At 48.4% G+C, this 17,350-nt stretch overlaps 1 protein-coding gene across 2 annotated transcripts in view; it reads left to right on the forward strand.

Annotated features, from left to right (window-relative positions):
- The first annotated feature begins 4,265 nt into the window (after nt 1-4,265).
- Nucleotides 4,266-17,350, forward strand: part of FANCA (FA complementation group A) — a 48,956-nt gene continuing 35,871 nt past the window's right edge. For both annotated transcript variants that reach the window (XM_016212254.2, XM_016212255.2), the window contains exons 1-13: nt 4,266-4,344; nt 4,760-4,869; nt 5,127-5,196; nt 6,987-7,129; nt 7,258-7,353; nt 8,163-8,236; nt 10,675-10,787; nt 12,617-12,699; nt 13,304-13,337; nt 13,783-13,852; nt 15,450-15,562; nt 16,670-16,746; nt 16,995-17,136. In XM_016212254.2, the coding sequence (XP_016067740.2) occupies nt 4,266-4,344; nt 4,760-4,869; nt 5,127-5,196; nt 6,987-7,129; nt 7,258-7,353; nt 8,163-8,236; nt 10,675-10,787; nt 12,617-12,699; nt 13,304-13,337; nt 13,783-13,852; nt 15,450-15,562; nt 16,670-16,746; nt 16,995-17,136 (1,204 nt within the window). The remainder of the gene's footprint in view (nt 4,345-4,759; nt 4,870-5,126; nt 5,197-6,986; nt 7,130-7,257; nt 7,354-8,162; nt 8,237-10,674; nt 10,788-12,616; nt 12,700-13,303; nt 13,338-13,782; nt 13,853-15,449; nt 15,563-16,669; nt 16,747-16,994; nt 17,137-17,350) is intronic.

Genomic DNA, 17,350 nt, shown 5'->3' on the forward strand with positions numbered 1-17,350 from the left:
ATTGCATAAACTGTGCTCCAGGAATTGGATCAACCCATGTTGTGCCTCAGAGATCAGTCCTAGGAAGTGTGCCTGGAAGCACAGATGTGAGCTGTTGCCAAACAGCAGGGAAGGAGTATTTTGGGTGAAGGGGGTTTCTGCATAATTGCATCACCTCGGTGGGTCTCAGCCACCCTCACCTCCAGGTTAAACATTCTTTACTGTGGACACGGCACTCTGGACTTTCACACACACTTCCCTGGGAAACTTGCTGGCATCTGCAGGCTGGTTTTACAAGTGGAGAAACTGACACTGAAAGGTTTTCTTTTTCTTGTTTTCCTTTCTGACCAGTCTGGGTACTTACAGGAGAGGGTTTCACGGACTCTACCTCTGCAACTTTAATGCCTTCACTTCCTGATTAGGAGGTCACACTGCAGCACAAAGCACCTTTGGCTATCTTTTCCTACAACACAACCTCTAAGGGTAGAAATGTGGAACATTGGTGCTCTCATAGGAAACTGAAGTGGGCATTGATGCCATACACATGCCCTGCCTGCACAGCTGCAGATGGCTGTGGCCACAACATGCACTTGAGAAGACACAGCCAGGGTGGTGCGTGGCCTGGGGTCTGCACACTGCCTGTGAGTTTCTGAGCACAGCATCCCTCCAAGCTGCCAGCTGTACACAGCTCCCCTGTGCTGGTGAGTTTTATAAAGCTCTTTTATAACTTCACTTGGTTAGAGAAACTTGTTCAGTGGTTTCTAAGAATATGGACCTATTGTGTCTACACTTTGGAATTTGGCAAGCTTTAGGAGAATGCAGGTCTGATTTTATTGCTAATTAATTAAAATGTTTTTTATTTATATTTTCAGAGAGAGAAGAAGGGAGAGGGCTAGGGAGAGAAACATCAATGAGAGAGAAACATGGGTCCATTGCCCTCTGCTTACCCCCTACTGGGGATCGAGCCTGCAACCTGGGCATGTGCCCTGACTGGAATCGAACCAGTGAATTCCTGGTTCATAGGGCGATGCTCAACCACTGAGCCACACCGGCCAGGCAGCTGCTGCCTTTTTTTGAGCCCATCTGTTCCTTGAGGTTTCCTAGTCATCGTAATTCACAGAGTGTGAGGCCATGAGAGAATCCTTGTGGGGACTTCACGGGTTCTGAGTTAGTGTTCCTGTCCCATACCTGGCCCCATTCTGTGTCTCAGTCATGAAGAGGAGCGTGGTTGTGCTGAATGGGACCTGAGCAGCACAGCCCGAGGGCAGGCAGATGGTCCAAAGGGGGCTTCAGTTTCAGGCAGAGAAGGGGCATGAACCAGGGACAGAACAGCCATCACAGAGGGCAGACCCCTTAGTGCTCCGAGCTGCTGGGGGTTGGGGGTGCATGTGGAGCCGCCTAATGGCCTCTCCTGCCCCCTTCGCTTTGAAAATCATCCCCAAGTCACCTGCTTTTATGGATTTTCAGATATAAAAGCCTTTCAATCATTTCCCACCTGCTAGGCAACCCCGTGTGCTGGGCAGAAGTGTAAGAGATGAGGAGCAGGTGAGGCAAAGGCGGGAGGAAAACATGGACACTGAGCCTGAGTTGAAAGGTGACTTCTTTCAACCCTTTGTGAGATAATAGAAATATATATTCCTGGCACAGAGCTCCCAAAACCCTTGTAAATTCCTAGGTGGTAAGAACACCAGGACCATCTTTTGTTCTAACCAGGCAACTCTGGGTGGCTCTGGATGGCTTCTGGATGGAGACTGGTCACCAGAGAGACCCAGCCATGATTAGAAGCTATGGATATGAGGCCCATCCCCATTCCCCAGGAAGGATTGGGGAGGCTAGAAACTGAGTTAGTTATGGATCATGCCCACAGGAGGAAGCCTCTATAAAAATCCCAAATGTACGGGGTTGGGAGAGCTTCCATTTTGGCCAGCACTTTCACCTGGGAGGGTAATGCACCCCAGCTCCATGGGGACAGAAGCTCCAGTACTTGGGACCCTCCAAGACCTCTACCTGTGTATCTTCATCTGGCCAGTCACCTGTATCCTTTATCATATCCTTTAAAAAATTGGGCCCCACTGGTGTGGCTCAGTGGTTGAGCGTTAACCCATGAACCAAGAGTTCACCGGTTCAATTCCCAGTCAGGGCACATGCCTGGGTTGTGGGCTCGATCACCAGTAGGGGTGTGCAGGAGGCAGCTGATCAATGTTACTCTCTCACTGATGTTTCTATCTCCCTCTCCCTTCCTCTCTCTAAAAATCAATAAAATTTTTTTTAAATAAAAAAACATGTAAACATGCTTCCTTGAATTCTGTGAGCCACTCTAGCAAATTAATTGAACCTGAGGAAGGGGTCATGGGACTCCCAAATTTGTTGCCAAATCACGCAGAAGTTGTGGGTAATCTGGGGACATACGACTTAGAATTGGTGTCTGAAGTGGGAGCCGTCTTGTGGGACTGAGGACTTAACCAGTGGGATCTGTCTCCACGTAGACAGTGTCAGAATTGAGTTAAATTGTAGAATACCCAGATGGTGTCAGAATTGCTTGTTATGGGGAAATACCTCCCCATATTTGGTGACCAGAAGTGTCAGAAATGAAGTGTTCTGTATGAAAGTTTAGGAGACACAGGAGAAAGACTCACATAGGCGGGAAGAACTCGGATTTTTCCTACTCAGTAAGCTGGATTGTTCTTCTAACTCACCAGTCAGAAGGGCCAGAGGACTCAGGACGCCTTCAACACAGCTTTCACCTGTTTTTTCATGTATGCATAAAACTTGTAACTGGTAAAATCTGTCAAAACAAATCTAAAAAGCTCTTTCCATTTGAAGTGATAAGAAAGCCTGTGTCATTATCTGATGGGCCTTCTACAGTTTATTCTCAGCCGGAGTGAGCCAGTCAGCCTGCTCCCCTTGCCCAGTGGTTTCAGTGAAGTCCTGTGGCCCTCAGTCCACTGCTGGATTCCTCAGCCCCAGGCAGGGCATAAACTGGGCTTGGAGGCCTCAACCCTTCTAACCCTAAGATGCCCCTATTTTAACCTTTAAAATGTTTTGTATACTCTTATGAGATGGTCACAAGAGGCTCAGGAAGAAAAAGTTTATTATGTTAATGAGTCTTAGAGCCACATGGGGCAGCACCAGGGTGGCAAGGAGGCAGAAGACCAGAACAAGGGGGAAGGTTTAGGTCATTGCCTTTATTGGGGTTTGCACTGGAAAGGCAAGGCTGGGCACGGTGAACAGCCAGGATTGGATAGTTTGAATAATTTCAGCGGCTTTGGGCTGTAGCAGTAGTTCCAAGATGCCTGGCACCTGCCCGTGCAATGATTAGGGCAGAGGACTGTCGCCTCCAGGGTCTGGGGCTAAATGGAGCAGGTCTGGCACTGGACGGGCCAGTTTGCAGATCATGGGCGTGCTCCCCAGGCCTTTGCTGTCTCTAAGAATTGGCTAGCTTGGGATGGGTAGTCTCTTCCCAGCCAGAAAAGCTTTTTTAAGATGTCAAAACATTGTAATATCCAGAAAATAAAACATACGCATATAAAAATATTAAATACAAACTATTCATACAGTGGAATACTACACAGCCAGGAACACGAGTGACCGTCAGCTCTGTACACCGCCGATGGGAAAGGCACCACCGCTACAGGCGACAGCGGGACCCCCACCTGGATGGGCCCCCTTACTGTGGCGTTTTGACCCGTGTTTGCGGCTAGAGGATGGCGCTGTGCTATCCACTGGGGGAACGGAAACGTGCGGTCCCTGAAATTTAGAGTCCAGTGACATTAAACATTTAGTCCCTTGGTGTCACCAGCTGCCTCACGAACTACCGCCTTGGGGGGAGGGCACAGACCGTGTCCGTCACTGAGGCGCACAGGCAGCCCGCGGGCTAGTTCCGGGTTTGCACCGACGTTCTGCAGGACGCTGTCCGAGGATTTGGGGTTTGAGTCTGTCACGTTGTTTCTTCATGACCAGCTGTGCGTCACTGTCGGCAGGAAGAACGCTCTAGGGATGCTGCCGTTTTCTCGCAGGTGATGCCGTCTTGAATCCGCCCTGGCAACCACCGACTCCAAACCAGCGCCACCTTGCCCAGGCGTCGGGCCACCCCTCGCTCCGGCCACCACCAAGATGGCTGCTGCGCGGTGCCCGCGCTCAGGGGATGGGTGGGACCGGGCAGCTGCCAGCCAATGGGAGGGCAGCGCGGGCTGCCAGCCAATGGGAGGGCAGCGCGGGCTGCCAGCCAATGGGAACACAGCGCGGGCCGGACGTACGGAGCTGCCGCCGGCTGCCCAGTTCTCGCCATGTCAGACCCTGGCGCTCCGGAGGCCGCCTCAGGCCCGGGGCCCCGGGGCCGCAGGAGGACGTGGGCCGAGCTGCTGGGTGAGTGGACTTGGGGGACGCGGGCGTGGGTGGTGCCGCGTCCGAGCCCAGTTCTCGCCCGAGCCCCCGCCGGCCCTCCCCGGGAGGCCTGGGCCTTCTGAGCGCGCGGGCTGCCTTCAGCCCTCTCGGGTCCCGACCCCTGGCCCTCCTTGTGACCCTGAGCCCCCTAATCCGGCCCCCAGGCCTCCTGCCCTCTCAGTCCCCTCCCGGGTCGCCCTGTGTCAGACGTGGCGTCGGGGGAGGCGGGTGTGGGAAGGGGATGCGTTCCCCACGCGAGCCCAAGAGCGCCCGTGACAGTGGCGTGTGGCTCTTGGCCGTCGGCCGCTTGTTGCCGGTGGGACCAGGGTCAGGCCCGGGTCCCCCGGTCGGCGGAGTCACAGACTGGTGCTCCCGTTGTCTGAACCGGGTCCCGCAGCGGGAAGGGTCAGGAGGCCGAAGCCCGGCCGTGAGCGCGGACAGCAGGTCCAGGCGGCCGCCGCGCAGCTCCTGAGGCGCCATCTGAACCTGGGACAGCTCCTGCTCGAGGTGAGGGCGCTGGGCCGACCCCGCGGCGGGCCGGGCGTTCTCCGCCGAGGCTGCTGGGACGCCCCACTCTGCTGACAGGGGAGGAGACAATGGGGAGCGTTTATCTTCTCAGAGGTGAACTTAGTAATTCTGAAGAGGTTTCAGTAAGTTTCACTTCTTCAAACGAAACACCTGAGCCCCTGGCAGGAGGCAGGCGTTCCTCGCGCACGGGTGGTTGGTTGTCTGCACGCACTGCCAGCTTTTGTGCCTGGTTCCAGGTGGAAGGCCCGCCGGCGAAGCTGCCTCTCAGCAGGTGGATGGACCGCGGCAGCCCCGGGGCGCTCATCGGTGAGTTGGGGCTCCCTCCCCTCCGCGCCTCATCAGGTGGTCGGAGCGCTGTAAAGTCACCGGGGCGTGCTCACCGGGAGCGGAGATGCGGATCCCCGGACAGTTAGGTGTTTGTGACTTGTTTGGGGAACGTTATCAGCTATTACTTTAAAACAGGGTTTGCAGTGGGAAGCACCTGTCCCTTGGAAAGGTGGACAGTGGTGTACATTTAGGGAGCGGTGGAAGGTTGGAGGGTAGGAAGCCAGAGATGTTAGCTAATTGACTTGTTTTAGATTTCTATTGAAATAACCTCACACAGTAAGCTTGGTAAAATAGATTGATTTTCACTGCCATATTGTATTTGATTTCACAAGTTATGCATCATTCCAGGGAGCCCAGCTCAGGCACACATTCTTGTATGGACTTTAGATCAAGGAATAAGAACTTACATAAGAAGCTCTTAACTTTGACCACAGAAATATAAAGAGACCCTTAACTCATGAACTTTTTTAGTTTTTCCTGCTGAAGATAGTGACTACCATACTAAAATAACTTTCCTATGGAGACATACTGGAAGTAAATGGCTAGAAATGAGCATTTTCTATCTTTTTACTGTGAATTATTTCTTCACCACAGTAGTTGATAGTTTCTAACACTGTCATTTGGAACCTTTATAACTACTGAGTGTTTTCACTTACATATTGGAATGTCATACATCTTCCTATTTAAAAAAATTAGCTATGGCCTGGCCGGGGGTGGCTCAGTGGTTGAGCATCGACCTAGGATCCAGGCGATCGGGGTTCGATTCCCAGTCAGGGCACATGCCCGGATTGTGGGCTCAATCAGTGACTCTCTCATCATTGATGTTTCTATCTCTCTCTCTCCCTCTCCTTTCCTCTCTCTGAAATCAATAAAGATATATTAAAAAAAAATTAGCTATGGAACTCAAATAATTTAGAAAACAATGTACTCATAGGCACCATCTGTTTTCAGACTGCTTAGCATTTCTTTTTTTTTTTTTTAAATATATCTTTATTGATTACAGAGAGAGGAAAGGAGAGGGAGAGAGAGAGAGATAGAAACATCAGTGATGAGAGAGTCATTGATCGGCTGCCTCCTGCACGCCCCCGACCGGGGATTGAGCCCGCAACCTGGGCATGTGCCCTGACCAGGAATCAAACCCCGATCGCCTGGATCCTAGGTCGCCGCTCAACTGCTGAGCCACTCCCTGCTGGGCTGCCTAGCATTTCTTGCTTATTGAGTGCAGACTAGAGGCTGGTGGTGGCTGCCTGTGGGCCCAGCACCCATGTCCCCTTGGCAGCCCCAGAACTGAGCATACCTGTCCCTCAGCTGCCCACAGGTGTGAGGCACAGCATTGGGAAAGCAGACTCACTTTGCACTCAGACATCATTGTACCGTTGGCAAGACCCGATCTGTCTTTGACACTGAAATAATTAGGAAAAAGGGAATTCGTTAAAAGAGCCTACTGTAGTTGTCAATTTATTGTGCTCCTTTGGAAAAGTTGATAAAATTCTTAACCAGAATGTATCTGCCAAGCTCCCTCATTTGTGTCCCACAAAACACAAGTATGTATATGCAACTATGGGCTTCAGGTGCTGCCCTGATTGTTTGTGAGCTGCTTCAGTCATGAAAGTATCTTCACTTTATACCTTGTGTTTTCCCTGGAGATCTTTTCTACCCTTCAAAAGACAATTTTCTGTGGTGCTACAGCTTAAAATAGTGCATTTTAAACTCTAAGTCTTCTGTTTTAGATTTTGTAATGTTTCTGTCATGTTTTGTGTTTTCTTAAGGCTCCGCTTTACGAGATCAAGCCTCGCGGCTGGGGCTTCCAGTGGCGGTCCTGTCCAGCCAGACGGTGGCCTCCGCCTTTGTGCAGATCTGTGAGGTGCACGCTGAGCCCTCTCGTGGGGTGCTGCTGGATCCGGAGCAAAGAGTAAGGCACAGCATGATGTGGAAACTGTACTGCTCTTACTTTTTAGCTATTGGGGAAAATGGGACATTTCTTTAATGTTGTTTCAGGTATTTGCCCATTTTAAAAAAAGACTTAACCTCTCTTTTCAGAAGAAATTGTTTTCCTTGTTAGAGATCGCTGGGCATTTATTAGCACACAGTATGTTCTCCCGTCTCTCCTTCTGTGAAGAATTGTGGAAAGTACAGGTAAAACTGAGATTATAACTCTGATTCCAGGGGTTTTCCAAGCAGTGTTCTGTCGTTTGGGTGGAGTCAATAGAACCCCTACATTTCTTTTGGAATCCCACCAAGAATCTCATTAGTTGCAGAGTAGGGAAAACTGTCTCTGGATAGGAACGAAGTGTCTGCAAACACTGTGTGTGTTAGTGTTCACAGGGTGCAGAGAAGAGTGGGCGACTATTTGGATGGTTGGCAAAGCCTTCCTAGAAGATCTGGGAGGTGCGCAGAGTGACTGAGGACGGTGTGTGTCCCTGCTGCTGGAGGGAGGGCCTCACTGAGAGGGGACAGAAGAGAGAGATGGGGCCAGATCACAAGGGGCTGTGCTATGTTGAGTGAACTTTATCTTGAAAGCCATGAAGAGCCACAAAGGATTCTAAAAAGATACTGGCATGCCCCTTTATATTTTGGAATCTTGGGTTGGCAACAGTGGAGACAGGTCAAGAAGTGGGTGAAATTAGAGACTGGGTAGGGTCCTATCTGAGCCTGCAGGACATGTGGTGGTGGAGACGGGCAGGAGGAGGGGAAGGATGGCAGTGTGCATGTCTGAAGGTTTGGTGAGTTTTAAAATCGTAGTGGATAAAACATTTTAGGCTATGCTGTTGTTCCACTTGGGTTTTAACATCATTGATGTCATTGATGTTTCTCTCTCTCTCTCTCTCTCTCTCTCTCTCTCTCTTCCTCCTTTCCTCTCTCTGAAATCAATAAAGATATATGTAAAAAAGAAAAAAAAAGAAAATGCATCATGAAAGACTCAACAGTGATGTTATTTTTTTCAGGATTCTTTGTTGCTGGAAGCTGTGTGGCATCTTCATACACAAAACATTGTGAGCCTTCAAGAACTGCTGGAAAGGTGATGATAATATAATATGACCTTAATTCACATGATTTATTTTTTGTAATCTAGTGTTGTATGTCTCATGTATCAAAGCCAAAAATTGCCTAGAGAAACTATTACAGCTGACCTTTGAACAACATGGGTTTAAACTGCATAGGCCCACTTATACATGGATTTTTTTCCGGTAAATACAGCCTTCCCTCTCTATGCATGGGTTTTGCATCTGCAGATTCAACCAACTGGGAGGTTCAAAAACGGTATTTTCAACCTTCAGCTGGGAATCTGCAGATGCAGAGGGCCAGCTATCTGCATTTTTCTATGCCATTTTACATACTGGACTTGAGCATCTGCAGATTTTGGTATTGGTGTGGGGTCCTGGAACCAGTCCCCCACAGATACTAAGGGACAAGGACTGTATTAAGTTTGGGGAGAGTCCAGTTATATGTGGATTTTTGACCCCTGTGGTGTTCAAGGGTTTACTGTAATTTATTATTTAAAAGGGAACATTTTTTGCAATTGAAGTCTTATCATTCACAGCTTGATAACGTTTTCTTTATATAAGGTATATGATAAAATATTTTTTAAAACTAAAAAGATGTTCAGATAAACATGGTTAATATAACGTGTGCAAGTGCTTTTATTCCCTCCTGAAAGCCCACCAAGACTCAGGGATTTTATAAAAAGGCACACAACCCATGAAGATGGGACGGTGTGGGAGAGGACGTAACAGGAACAGAGTTTGAAGCAGGAGGCAGATGGACCAGTGGTAGACAACTGAGCAAACTTGAAATGGGCCTGTGCTAAGCCAGCAATGTGGAAAGAAGGGAACCAATCCAGTTTCTTCTTTCTTCCCAAAAGACTCAGGGATGAATGGCCCCAGGTGCCTCTGGGTATAGGGGAGAAGAAGAGAGACTTGGTAATTAAAAGCGGGCGCCAGAAGCACTTGGAACCTTAGATGGTTGCTTCCTCGCTCTTGGCAGCCAGGCAGTTGCTCCTCCCTCGCTGAGGGGGAGGCAGGGGTCTGCATGTTTGTTCTCTGGTTGGGAAAACAGCTCTCTTTTGGGGGATCGTCAGACAGAGTAGAAGATACTGTGTTGAAACTGGTGGTGGTACACGCAGGCCACATCTGGATTTTAAGTTGGGTTTTTATGCTAAAAACATTTTTGATGAACCAAAGAAGTAAAAAAAAAGAAATATAAAAGTACTAGAGGGAATCTTAGAAGGATATTTTTATAATCTTGAAGTGGGGGATGCCTTACTACTCCAATAAAAAATGCACAAAGGATTTCAGTAGCCAATTCCCCTGAGATGTACAGATGGCCAAGCACATAAAGATGCTCAACATGATTATCAGGGAGATGCACATGGGATAGGCTGGCAGGTGAGGGCTCTCCCATCAGACCACACAATTGTCACAGATTGTCCTGCATGACTGATTCCCTTGGTGACAACCTACAGCCTGTAATTGCTGCTGTCTGTTTTATTTGTATGATTATGTTATTACCAAACTTTCTACCCACCCCTTCCCAACAGTAGTAAGCTATTCCAAATAAACTACTTGAAAAAGACTTTTTTTAAATCCTCACCTGAGGAGGATATTTTTTCCATTGCTTTTCAGAGAGAATGGAAGGGGGAGGGAAGAGGGAGAGAGAAACATTGATGTGAGAGAGACATATCGATTGGTTGCTTCCCACCTGCGCCCTGACTGGGGCTGGGGATGGAGCCTGCAACTGAGGTACGTGCCCTTGGCCAGGATTGAACCTGATATCCTTCAGTCTGAGGGCCAACACTCTAACCACTGAGCCAAACCGTCTAGGGTTGAAAATTATCATTATTATTATTTTTAAATTTTTAAAAAATATATCTTTATTGATTTCATAGAGAGGAAAAGAGAGGGATAGAGAGAGAGATAGAAACATCAATGATGAGTCATTGATTGGCTGCTTCCTGCACACTCCCGATTGGGGATCGAGCCTAGAATCCGGGCATGTGCACTGACCAGAAATTGAACTGTGATCTCCTGGATCCTAGGTCGATGCTCAACTGCTGAGCCACACCTGGCTGGGCTGAAAATGATTATTTTTTTTTTATGTATATATTTTTATATATACCTTTTTGATTTCAGAGAGAGGAAAGGAGAGGGAGAGAGAGACCGAAACATCAATGATGAGAGAGTCGTTGATCGAGCCCACGACCTGGGCATGTGCCCTGACCTGGAATCAAACCCCGATCGCCTGGATCCTAGGTCAATGCTCAACTGCCGAGCCACGCCTGGCCGCGCTGAAAATGATTATTTTTGATGTTAGTAGCAGGTGTCCCTGATTTGGTGCAGAAAGCTCAGGTGGTTGCTAGCTTATCTCAGTGACCTAAGCTTCCTAGTGAAATGAGTGGGAGGAAAATGGCCTGGTGGCTGTGGAGCAGTGAAACCAGGTGAGCTCTCTGCTTGTTTCCAGCCATTTGGACGTGCAGGTGGTGGTAGCATGGCTCTTCAGGAACCTGCGTTGTCTGTGTGAGCAGACAGAAGAGTCCTGTCAGCACATCGACATCAGTAGGTCTATGCTTTCTGGTAAGTTCATCATGGAGGTGGCTTCTTGGGTAAAACTCATTTAGGTCAGCTTTCTTCTATGAGGATCTGTGAGAAGCAGAACAGGCCCCCACACCCATCACATGCATGTCTAGCATGAAGTCATCTTGGGCCATACCTGTCGTGCTGTGTTTGCATTTAACTTGTATTGTGTGGAAATTTTGGGAGGTCAGCCTGTTAACCTATTATATCAGAGGCCTGTAGCTTATGTGTTAAGTTAAAAATGTGGATTATGACCCACTTGGAGGAGGGCTGTGCTGATTGAGGTGCAGTTTCACCCCCACAGAGGATGTGTTATAGGAGACAGACCAGAGCAGGAGCACCTCTTACTTACAAGGTAGTTAGGTACAGAGGCCACTAACTTTTTGTGGGCGCAATTCTAATTTATTTTAAAAGGTGCCTCAGGAAAGGCCAAGTGGGAACTTGGGGTGGGAATTCTAAGCTCAGTACTTACGTAAGTCCAGACTGGGTATGAGCTCATCACCCATGTTTTTCCGGGCATCTCTCTCTTGGAGTGGGCCCTCTCCTGCTGCTCTCACAACCAGTAATCCCCAAGGAGTGAATTCTACATACAATTTTCTAAAATTTTCTGTGATTCTTGAATCCTTATTCTGTCCCCAGACAGTTTAAGTTTAAACTGAAGATTAGATAGAAAATTTTTAATTTTAGCCCTCTTGACTCTAACCTTTTCAGAAGGATTGGGTTCCTTTCCTGCCTCATTCCCCAGAGTGTATAATGTTTCTGGGTTCTTCTATAAAGGTTCTTGTGTTGGTGTAGAACAGAGGTGGGGAGTGTCCGGCCCACAGGCTGTATAGGGCCTGTGAAATCATTTGGTCTGGCCCTGCCAAGGCAACCGCAGAAAGGACTCAAAATTCAGTAAGTCTAGGAGCTTTTTTCGTAGCTAATTTTTTTTAAAATCCTCACCTGAGGATATTTTTTCCGTTGCTTTGAGAGAGAGAGAAGGAGAGAGAAGGAGAGAGAAAGAAACATCAACTTGAGAGAGACACATTGATTGTTTGCCTCCCATACACGCCCCGACCAGGCTTGGGGATCGAACCTGCAACCAAGGTACATACCCTTGGTCAGAATCGAACCTGGGACCCTTCAGTCCATAGGCTGACGCTCTAACCACTGAGCAAAACCAGCTAGGGCCGTAGCTAATTCTTAGGTTGATAATTTTGTATGGCCCATGAATGATGTTATAAATATCCAAATGGCCCTTCGCAGGAAAAAGGTTCCCTCCCACCCCTGGTGTAGGAGATGGGCTGAGAGAGTCCTCAAGAAACCCTTGGAAGCTACTTTACAAGAAAATTCCTTACTTGTAAACTTGATTCATTATAAATACAATTGACCCTTGAATAATGTGGAGGTTAGGGGCACCAATACCTCACGTTAAAAATCTGAAAACTTAAGTTGGTCCTGTGCATATGCAGGTTCCCAACCTCGGATTTGATCTGAGATAGGTTGACTCTGGATGCCAATTGTGTTTATTGGGGAAAAAAAAAAAGGTCGATAAGTGAACCCATGCAGTGTAAACCTATGTTGTTGAAGGGTCAGCTATGTTTCCCTATCAAATAGAATAGCAAGGAGAAGAGTCTGGTTTGGTCAGAGATTTGCTAGGTTGGTTTAATGAATACTGTGTGTGGCGTCTGGTGGGTAGTGACCTGCAGGGCTCCCAGGGACCAGGAGCAGAGTGTCCTCTCAGCTCCCTGTGGGTCTCGCCCTCCTAGCCCTGAAGAGGGTGGTCTGTGTGACTCCTGGCTGCTTGGGGACCACAGTGTATGTAAATACTCTGCTTTTGTGGTTTTCAGATTTTGTGCAAATGTTTGTTTTGAGGGGATTTCAGAAAATCTCAGGTCTGAGAAGAAATGTGGAGGCTGAACGAATGCCCCAGGTAGGAGGAAAAGCAAAAGGAAGCATTACAGGGTTGCTGAATAAACCTCCTACACCCGCCATGGTGTCCTTCCTTGGACATCCCTGGACCAGTGGCTGACCTTGCTGTGATCATGAGATGCCCCCATAGTGTTCCTCTCTTGTCCAGTAGGTGTGGGAAGTGGGAACAGGCCATGATTTCCCTGCATGTCTTCTGGTTTCCAAAGTTCTTGAGGGCGAAGGTATTCACCATGGCCCAGAACCTGGGCCTGTGCTTTCAGATGAGGGAAGAGGGTGCTCTTTACCGGCTACAGTTGAGACAACCTCAGCAGGACTTTTCTGCGCAGACAACATGTGGATAGTCCAGACGTGGGAAGCGGGCTGGGGCCAGTGGGATGTGGCCAGGGCCTGGGCATTCTGGGGTATCATGAAGGACAATTCCAGAAAGTCTGCCTTTCACTCTGTCTGGTCTCCTCAATGTTGGGATAATATGTAGACCTAATTGGAAATCTTAAGTGTACCTCTTTGAAAAGTCAATTTTGTATTTGACTCCAGAGTAACAACTAGCTTTCTTGTGTAGTGCACCTATGTGACTGAGTAATAGTAACTTCATTCTGTGTTCACAGATTGCTGCGGCTGTATTGCAGAAAATGCTGCTCTGTGAGTTCACTGCTGTATGCCACAGACTGTAAATGGCTGTTTGCATACCAGGAATTTCCTCAGTTTTCTGCCTTTCTGTTTCAAGTATTTTACCTGTTTGCATATTTCTCCCTAGAGAGCCCTTGTACCAGAAAACCCCTTTTTTGGTTGTAATGTGGCATAAACTTAGCTTCTACTTTTTCTCCTGGCTCAGTTCCTCCAGAGCTGGGAACACTTAATTGTCTACATATTTTGATTGGTTTTAAAGGCTTTATTATACACTTGGAAACCCGAATGCCTTGGGCCATCTGAGGGGTTTAGGTGGCCTGGGAAGTCTGTAACTTGGAAGTGAGGGGCTCTTACAAAAGATGAAATTCCTGCCTCGCCCAGAAACACTGAGTTGGGTTGTTTTTGATGAACTGTGATGACGTGCTGTCTGTTTTCTGTTTCCACATTCTGGCATCAGTTGCACTTGAAACCTTGGCTGCCGGCAGCGTGCAGGAGGAGTCCTCAGCACACAAGGCAGTGAGATGCTGGTAGGTTTCTGGGGCATCCTGGGGGCGGTTTCCCCTAGGTTAGAGGTCCTAGGTATTTTAGATACTTTGAAATACCAACAGGGCTCACGAGCACACTTCCTCTGTCAGTGTCAGAAGAGATGACAGCTGAGAAGCACTGGAAACCCCCTGGTCCCAGTGATCCCTCTGAAATGAGGCAGGAGGCTGGGTTCCCCATCTCTGGGCCCCTCATTCCTCTAGGCCCAGACTCCTGCCCATCGTGGTGTACCCCTCTTCCCACCCAGGTGACTGTCTCATTGTTGTGCTCTTTCCCTTGTGCCTGCCGTCTCAGGCCTTCTGCAGGGCTTTCTGGAGCACACAGCTAGCAGTTGGCTTCCACCTGCTCCAGGGCTCCCACTGAGGCCCACAGTTGGCTTTGCCACGTTGGCTTTGTCTCTCTGTGACTCTAGAACTGCACGTGGACATGCTGGATTGGATGTTGGGGTGTTGGGGTTCATTTCAGAGTTACATGGGCAAGGCCAACTTGGGAGTTGGCTCTCTCCTAGGAAACCCAGAGGATTTCCCAGCATCTCTCTACTTTTTAATTATTTTGCTCTGTCACTCCATAAATACTTCATAGTTCTCAACTGTGCTGTATAATTCAGTACTTTATTTAAACAATTGAAAACACTGCTTTGTTCTCTAAATTTTATGCATTTTTGTAATATGCCTACGTTGCTCAGACTCATGTCCCAAGAATCAGATAATGATAATCAATCTGTTTCTTTTTAAATTAGTTGCCAATACTTAACAATGAAGTCAGATATTCCCTAAAAGTCTGGGTGGCACACTGGGACCCCACTCCTCAAGAAGCAGCAGTGCCCGTGGACTCCTGTGTCCTCCCTCTGCCCAACATGCCCTCATTATATATGTGACCGTGGGGCAGTGCTGGGACCCTTGGTTTTCTCCCACCAGGAATCAGTAGGGCTGACCCTGGCACATTCCCCCCTTCAGCCCTGGTCACCCTTCGTCTCTCCTGACCTGTCAGTGATGTCCTGCTTCCTCTAAGGGGTGGCTCTTCCTCCTCCCCTCCTGCTGTCATAGGGCATTGTTGGTTTTAGGAACAGTTGCTGAGTTTGAGCCACCTGCGTGTGCCAGACACTCTGCACAAGGGTTGGCATAACCCTGCTGTCTGATTCCCGTCTCACAGACGAGGAAACCAAGGCTTTGCAGAGTTGGCCATTTGCTGGGCCCTGGCCCTCCATTGGGTCCAGGTCACTGATTTCTGAGCCTTCACCCCACCGTGGTTCTGCAAGCCCAGCCCTTGCTGATCTCTGTTTGACCTCCTCCCTCTTCTTGGCTTGATGGGCATCTGTGTTTCCTGCTTATGGTTTTCTCTCTTGTTGAAACTACACTTCCTTGGATTCTGTTTCAAACCTGTGGCATGGTGGCCTGACAGAGAGAGTTTCAGGGTTATGGAAAGGGCAAGCCTGTGAGCTCCTGGGCTGGGAGTTGGGGGCCTCACGGTCCAGGGCTGCTTTGCTCAACAGAATGTCTTTGAGCTGTCAGCTGGTGTGGTGACATTTGGAACTTGGTGAGCATCTTTTTTTCTGAGATCCTCATTCTGCTCCATTTGCAGGTTCAGTGGATTCAGTGGGCACGCGCTCCGCAGTATAATTTCAACAGATTCTCCGAAGAGGTTTTTCAGGCACACACTGACTCAGATACTCACTTATCAGCCTGTGCTGAAAGGTGGGTTCCAGGCCCCAGTTTGTTTGGGGACTGTTGCATCCCTTGACAGGAGCTTGAGCCCCATGTTAACACTTGGAGATCATGAAGGACACTTTATCATTAACCACCCTTTCATTTGAAAGTAATACATTCTCATATAATTTAGAATTAAGTGTGACAAGAAAAACTATCATTTTTCTCATCACCAAAGTAGAAATATCTTTAACACAAAATTTTCTCATTTTTTCTAAAGAGATTTTTGAAAACGTAGTTACACTTTTAAATTCCAAGGTTCTATTTCATTATATCATTTAACTTATGCATTTTCTTACTTAGTTACATGGTTTTCTTAAGTGTTTAATACTCATGTTATCTTTTACTAATGAGTGACCTTTGGCTGCTGTCACAATCAATGACAGACTGCCTGCATGTGTTCACAATTACTAATGGCCTGAAATGCACACCCTGCCACTGTGCTGGCTCTGTGCTGAGGTCCATCCCCAGGAGGGTCCTTGAGTAGAACACGGACATTCCCAACAGAGGCTGTTGTCCTTCCCCCGAGGACCTGTGCCAGCCCCCCTCCTTTCAACAGCATTGCCTATTGACAGTTTAAAAGCAGCCAAACTCAACTGTAATTGATAGAACATATTTATAGCAAATATGATAAAGGATCACCAGCAGGTAACTGGGCCAAAGAGAGACATAACACAGAAATGGTTAACAAACAGGGAAATGGTGAACTTCACTGATAGAAAAAATGCAAGATAGTTCTTTGACATTGCAACTTTAAATTTTTTTGCTTGTTTTGTTAATCCTCACCAGAGGATATTTTTTTCCATTGCTTTTAGAGAGAGTGGAAGGGAGGGGGAGGGGGAGAGAAAGAGAAAGACATCAATATGAGAGAGAGACATCGATTGGTTCCCTCCCTCACACTGCCCAACTGGGGCAGGAGATTGAACCTGCAACCAAGGTATGTGCCCTTGACCAGAATGGAACCTGGGACCCTCCGGTGTATGGGCTGATGCTGTAACTACTGAGCCACACTGGCCAGGGCCATTGCAGCTTTAAAACTCAGCTTTTTGATGATTGCTGACTTGACATTTTTGTCTGTTCTTCTTCCTGGTGAAGTCTCCGATGCTGTTCAAATGCAGAGGGACTGGAGCTTCTCCAGGACCCACCCTCTGCTCACCGGCCTGTACCGCAGGGTGAGTCTCGGGGGCAGGCACCAGGACCATGGAAGATCTTCCACAGAGCCCTGTGGTCCCAGTCCTTGTAAAGTGAGGCTTGAACTCTCCATACACAGTCATCAGCCAGTACTGACCACTACAGAGAGGAGAGACGCAGAAGTGTCCTGTTTTAACTTAGTGTTGTATCTTGCAGGAAGTGGGAGGGGTGAGGTCCAGCTCCTGCCTAGCAGTGGTTTGCTCTAACAGCCCAGGGCACTTTGTTTCAGCTCTTTGTGCTCCTGAGTCCAGAGGAGCTGGTCAACCACTTACAAGAAGTGCTGGAGACGCACGAGGTGAACTGGCAGCATGTGCTGTCCTGTGTGTCCACATTGGTGGTCTGCTTCCCTGGAGCACAGCAGCTGGTGACCGGTGCGCTTTGGTGGGCGTCCTGGGGTGTGCAAGTGTGCATGTGTTTGTGCACAATATGCGTATTGTCAGCAAAACCACAGCGTTTGGGGTGATCCCATGGGCGGAATCATAGTGTCTACCTCAGTGAGGATGCCCAGAGATGCCCTGCATCCTGCAGGCTCTGCCTGCCCCTGCTTGCTCATCAACCTTACGTAGTTGTTTGGCTTCCTCTGAT

Source organism: Miniopterus natalensis, chromosome 18, assembly GCF_054644295.1.
Source record: "Miniopterus natalensis isolate mMinNat1 chromosome 18, mMinNat1.hap1, whole genome shotgun sequence".
NCBI lineage: Eukaryota > Metazoa > Chordata > Mammalia > Chiroptera > Miniopteridae > Miniopterus > Miniopterus natalensis.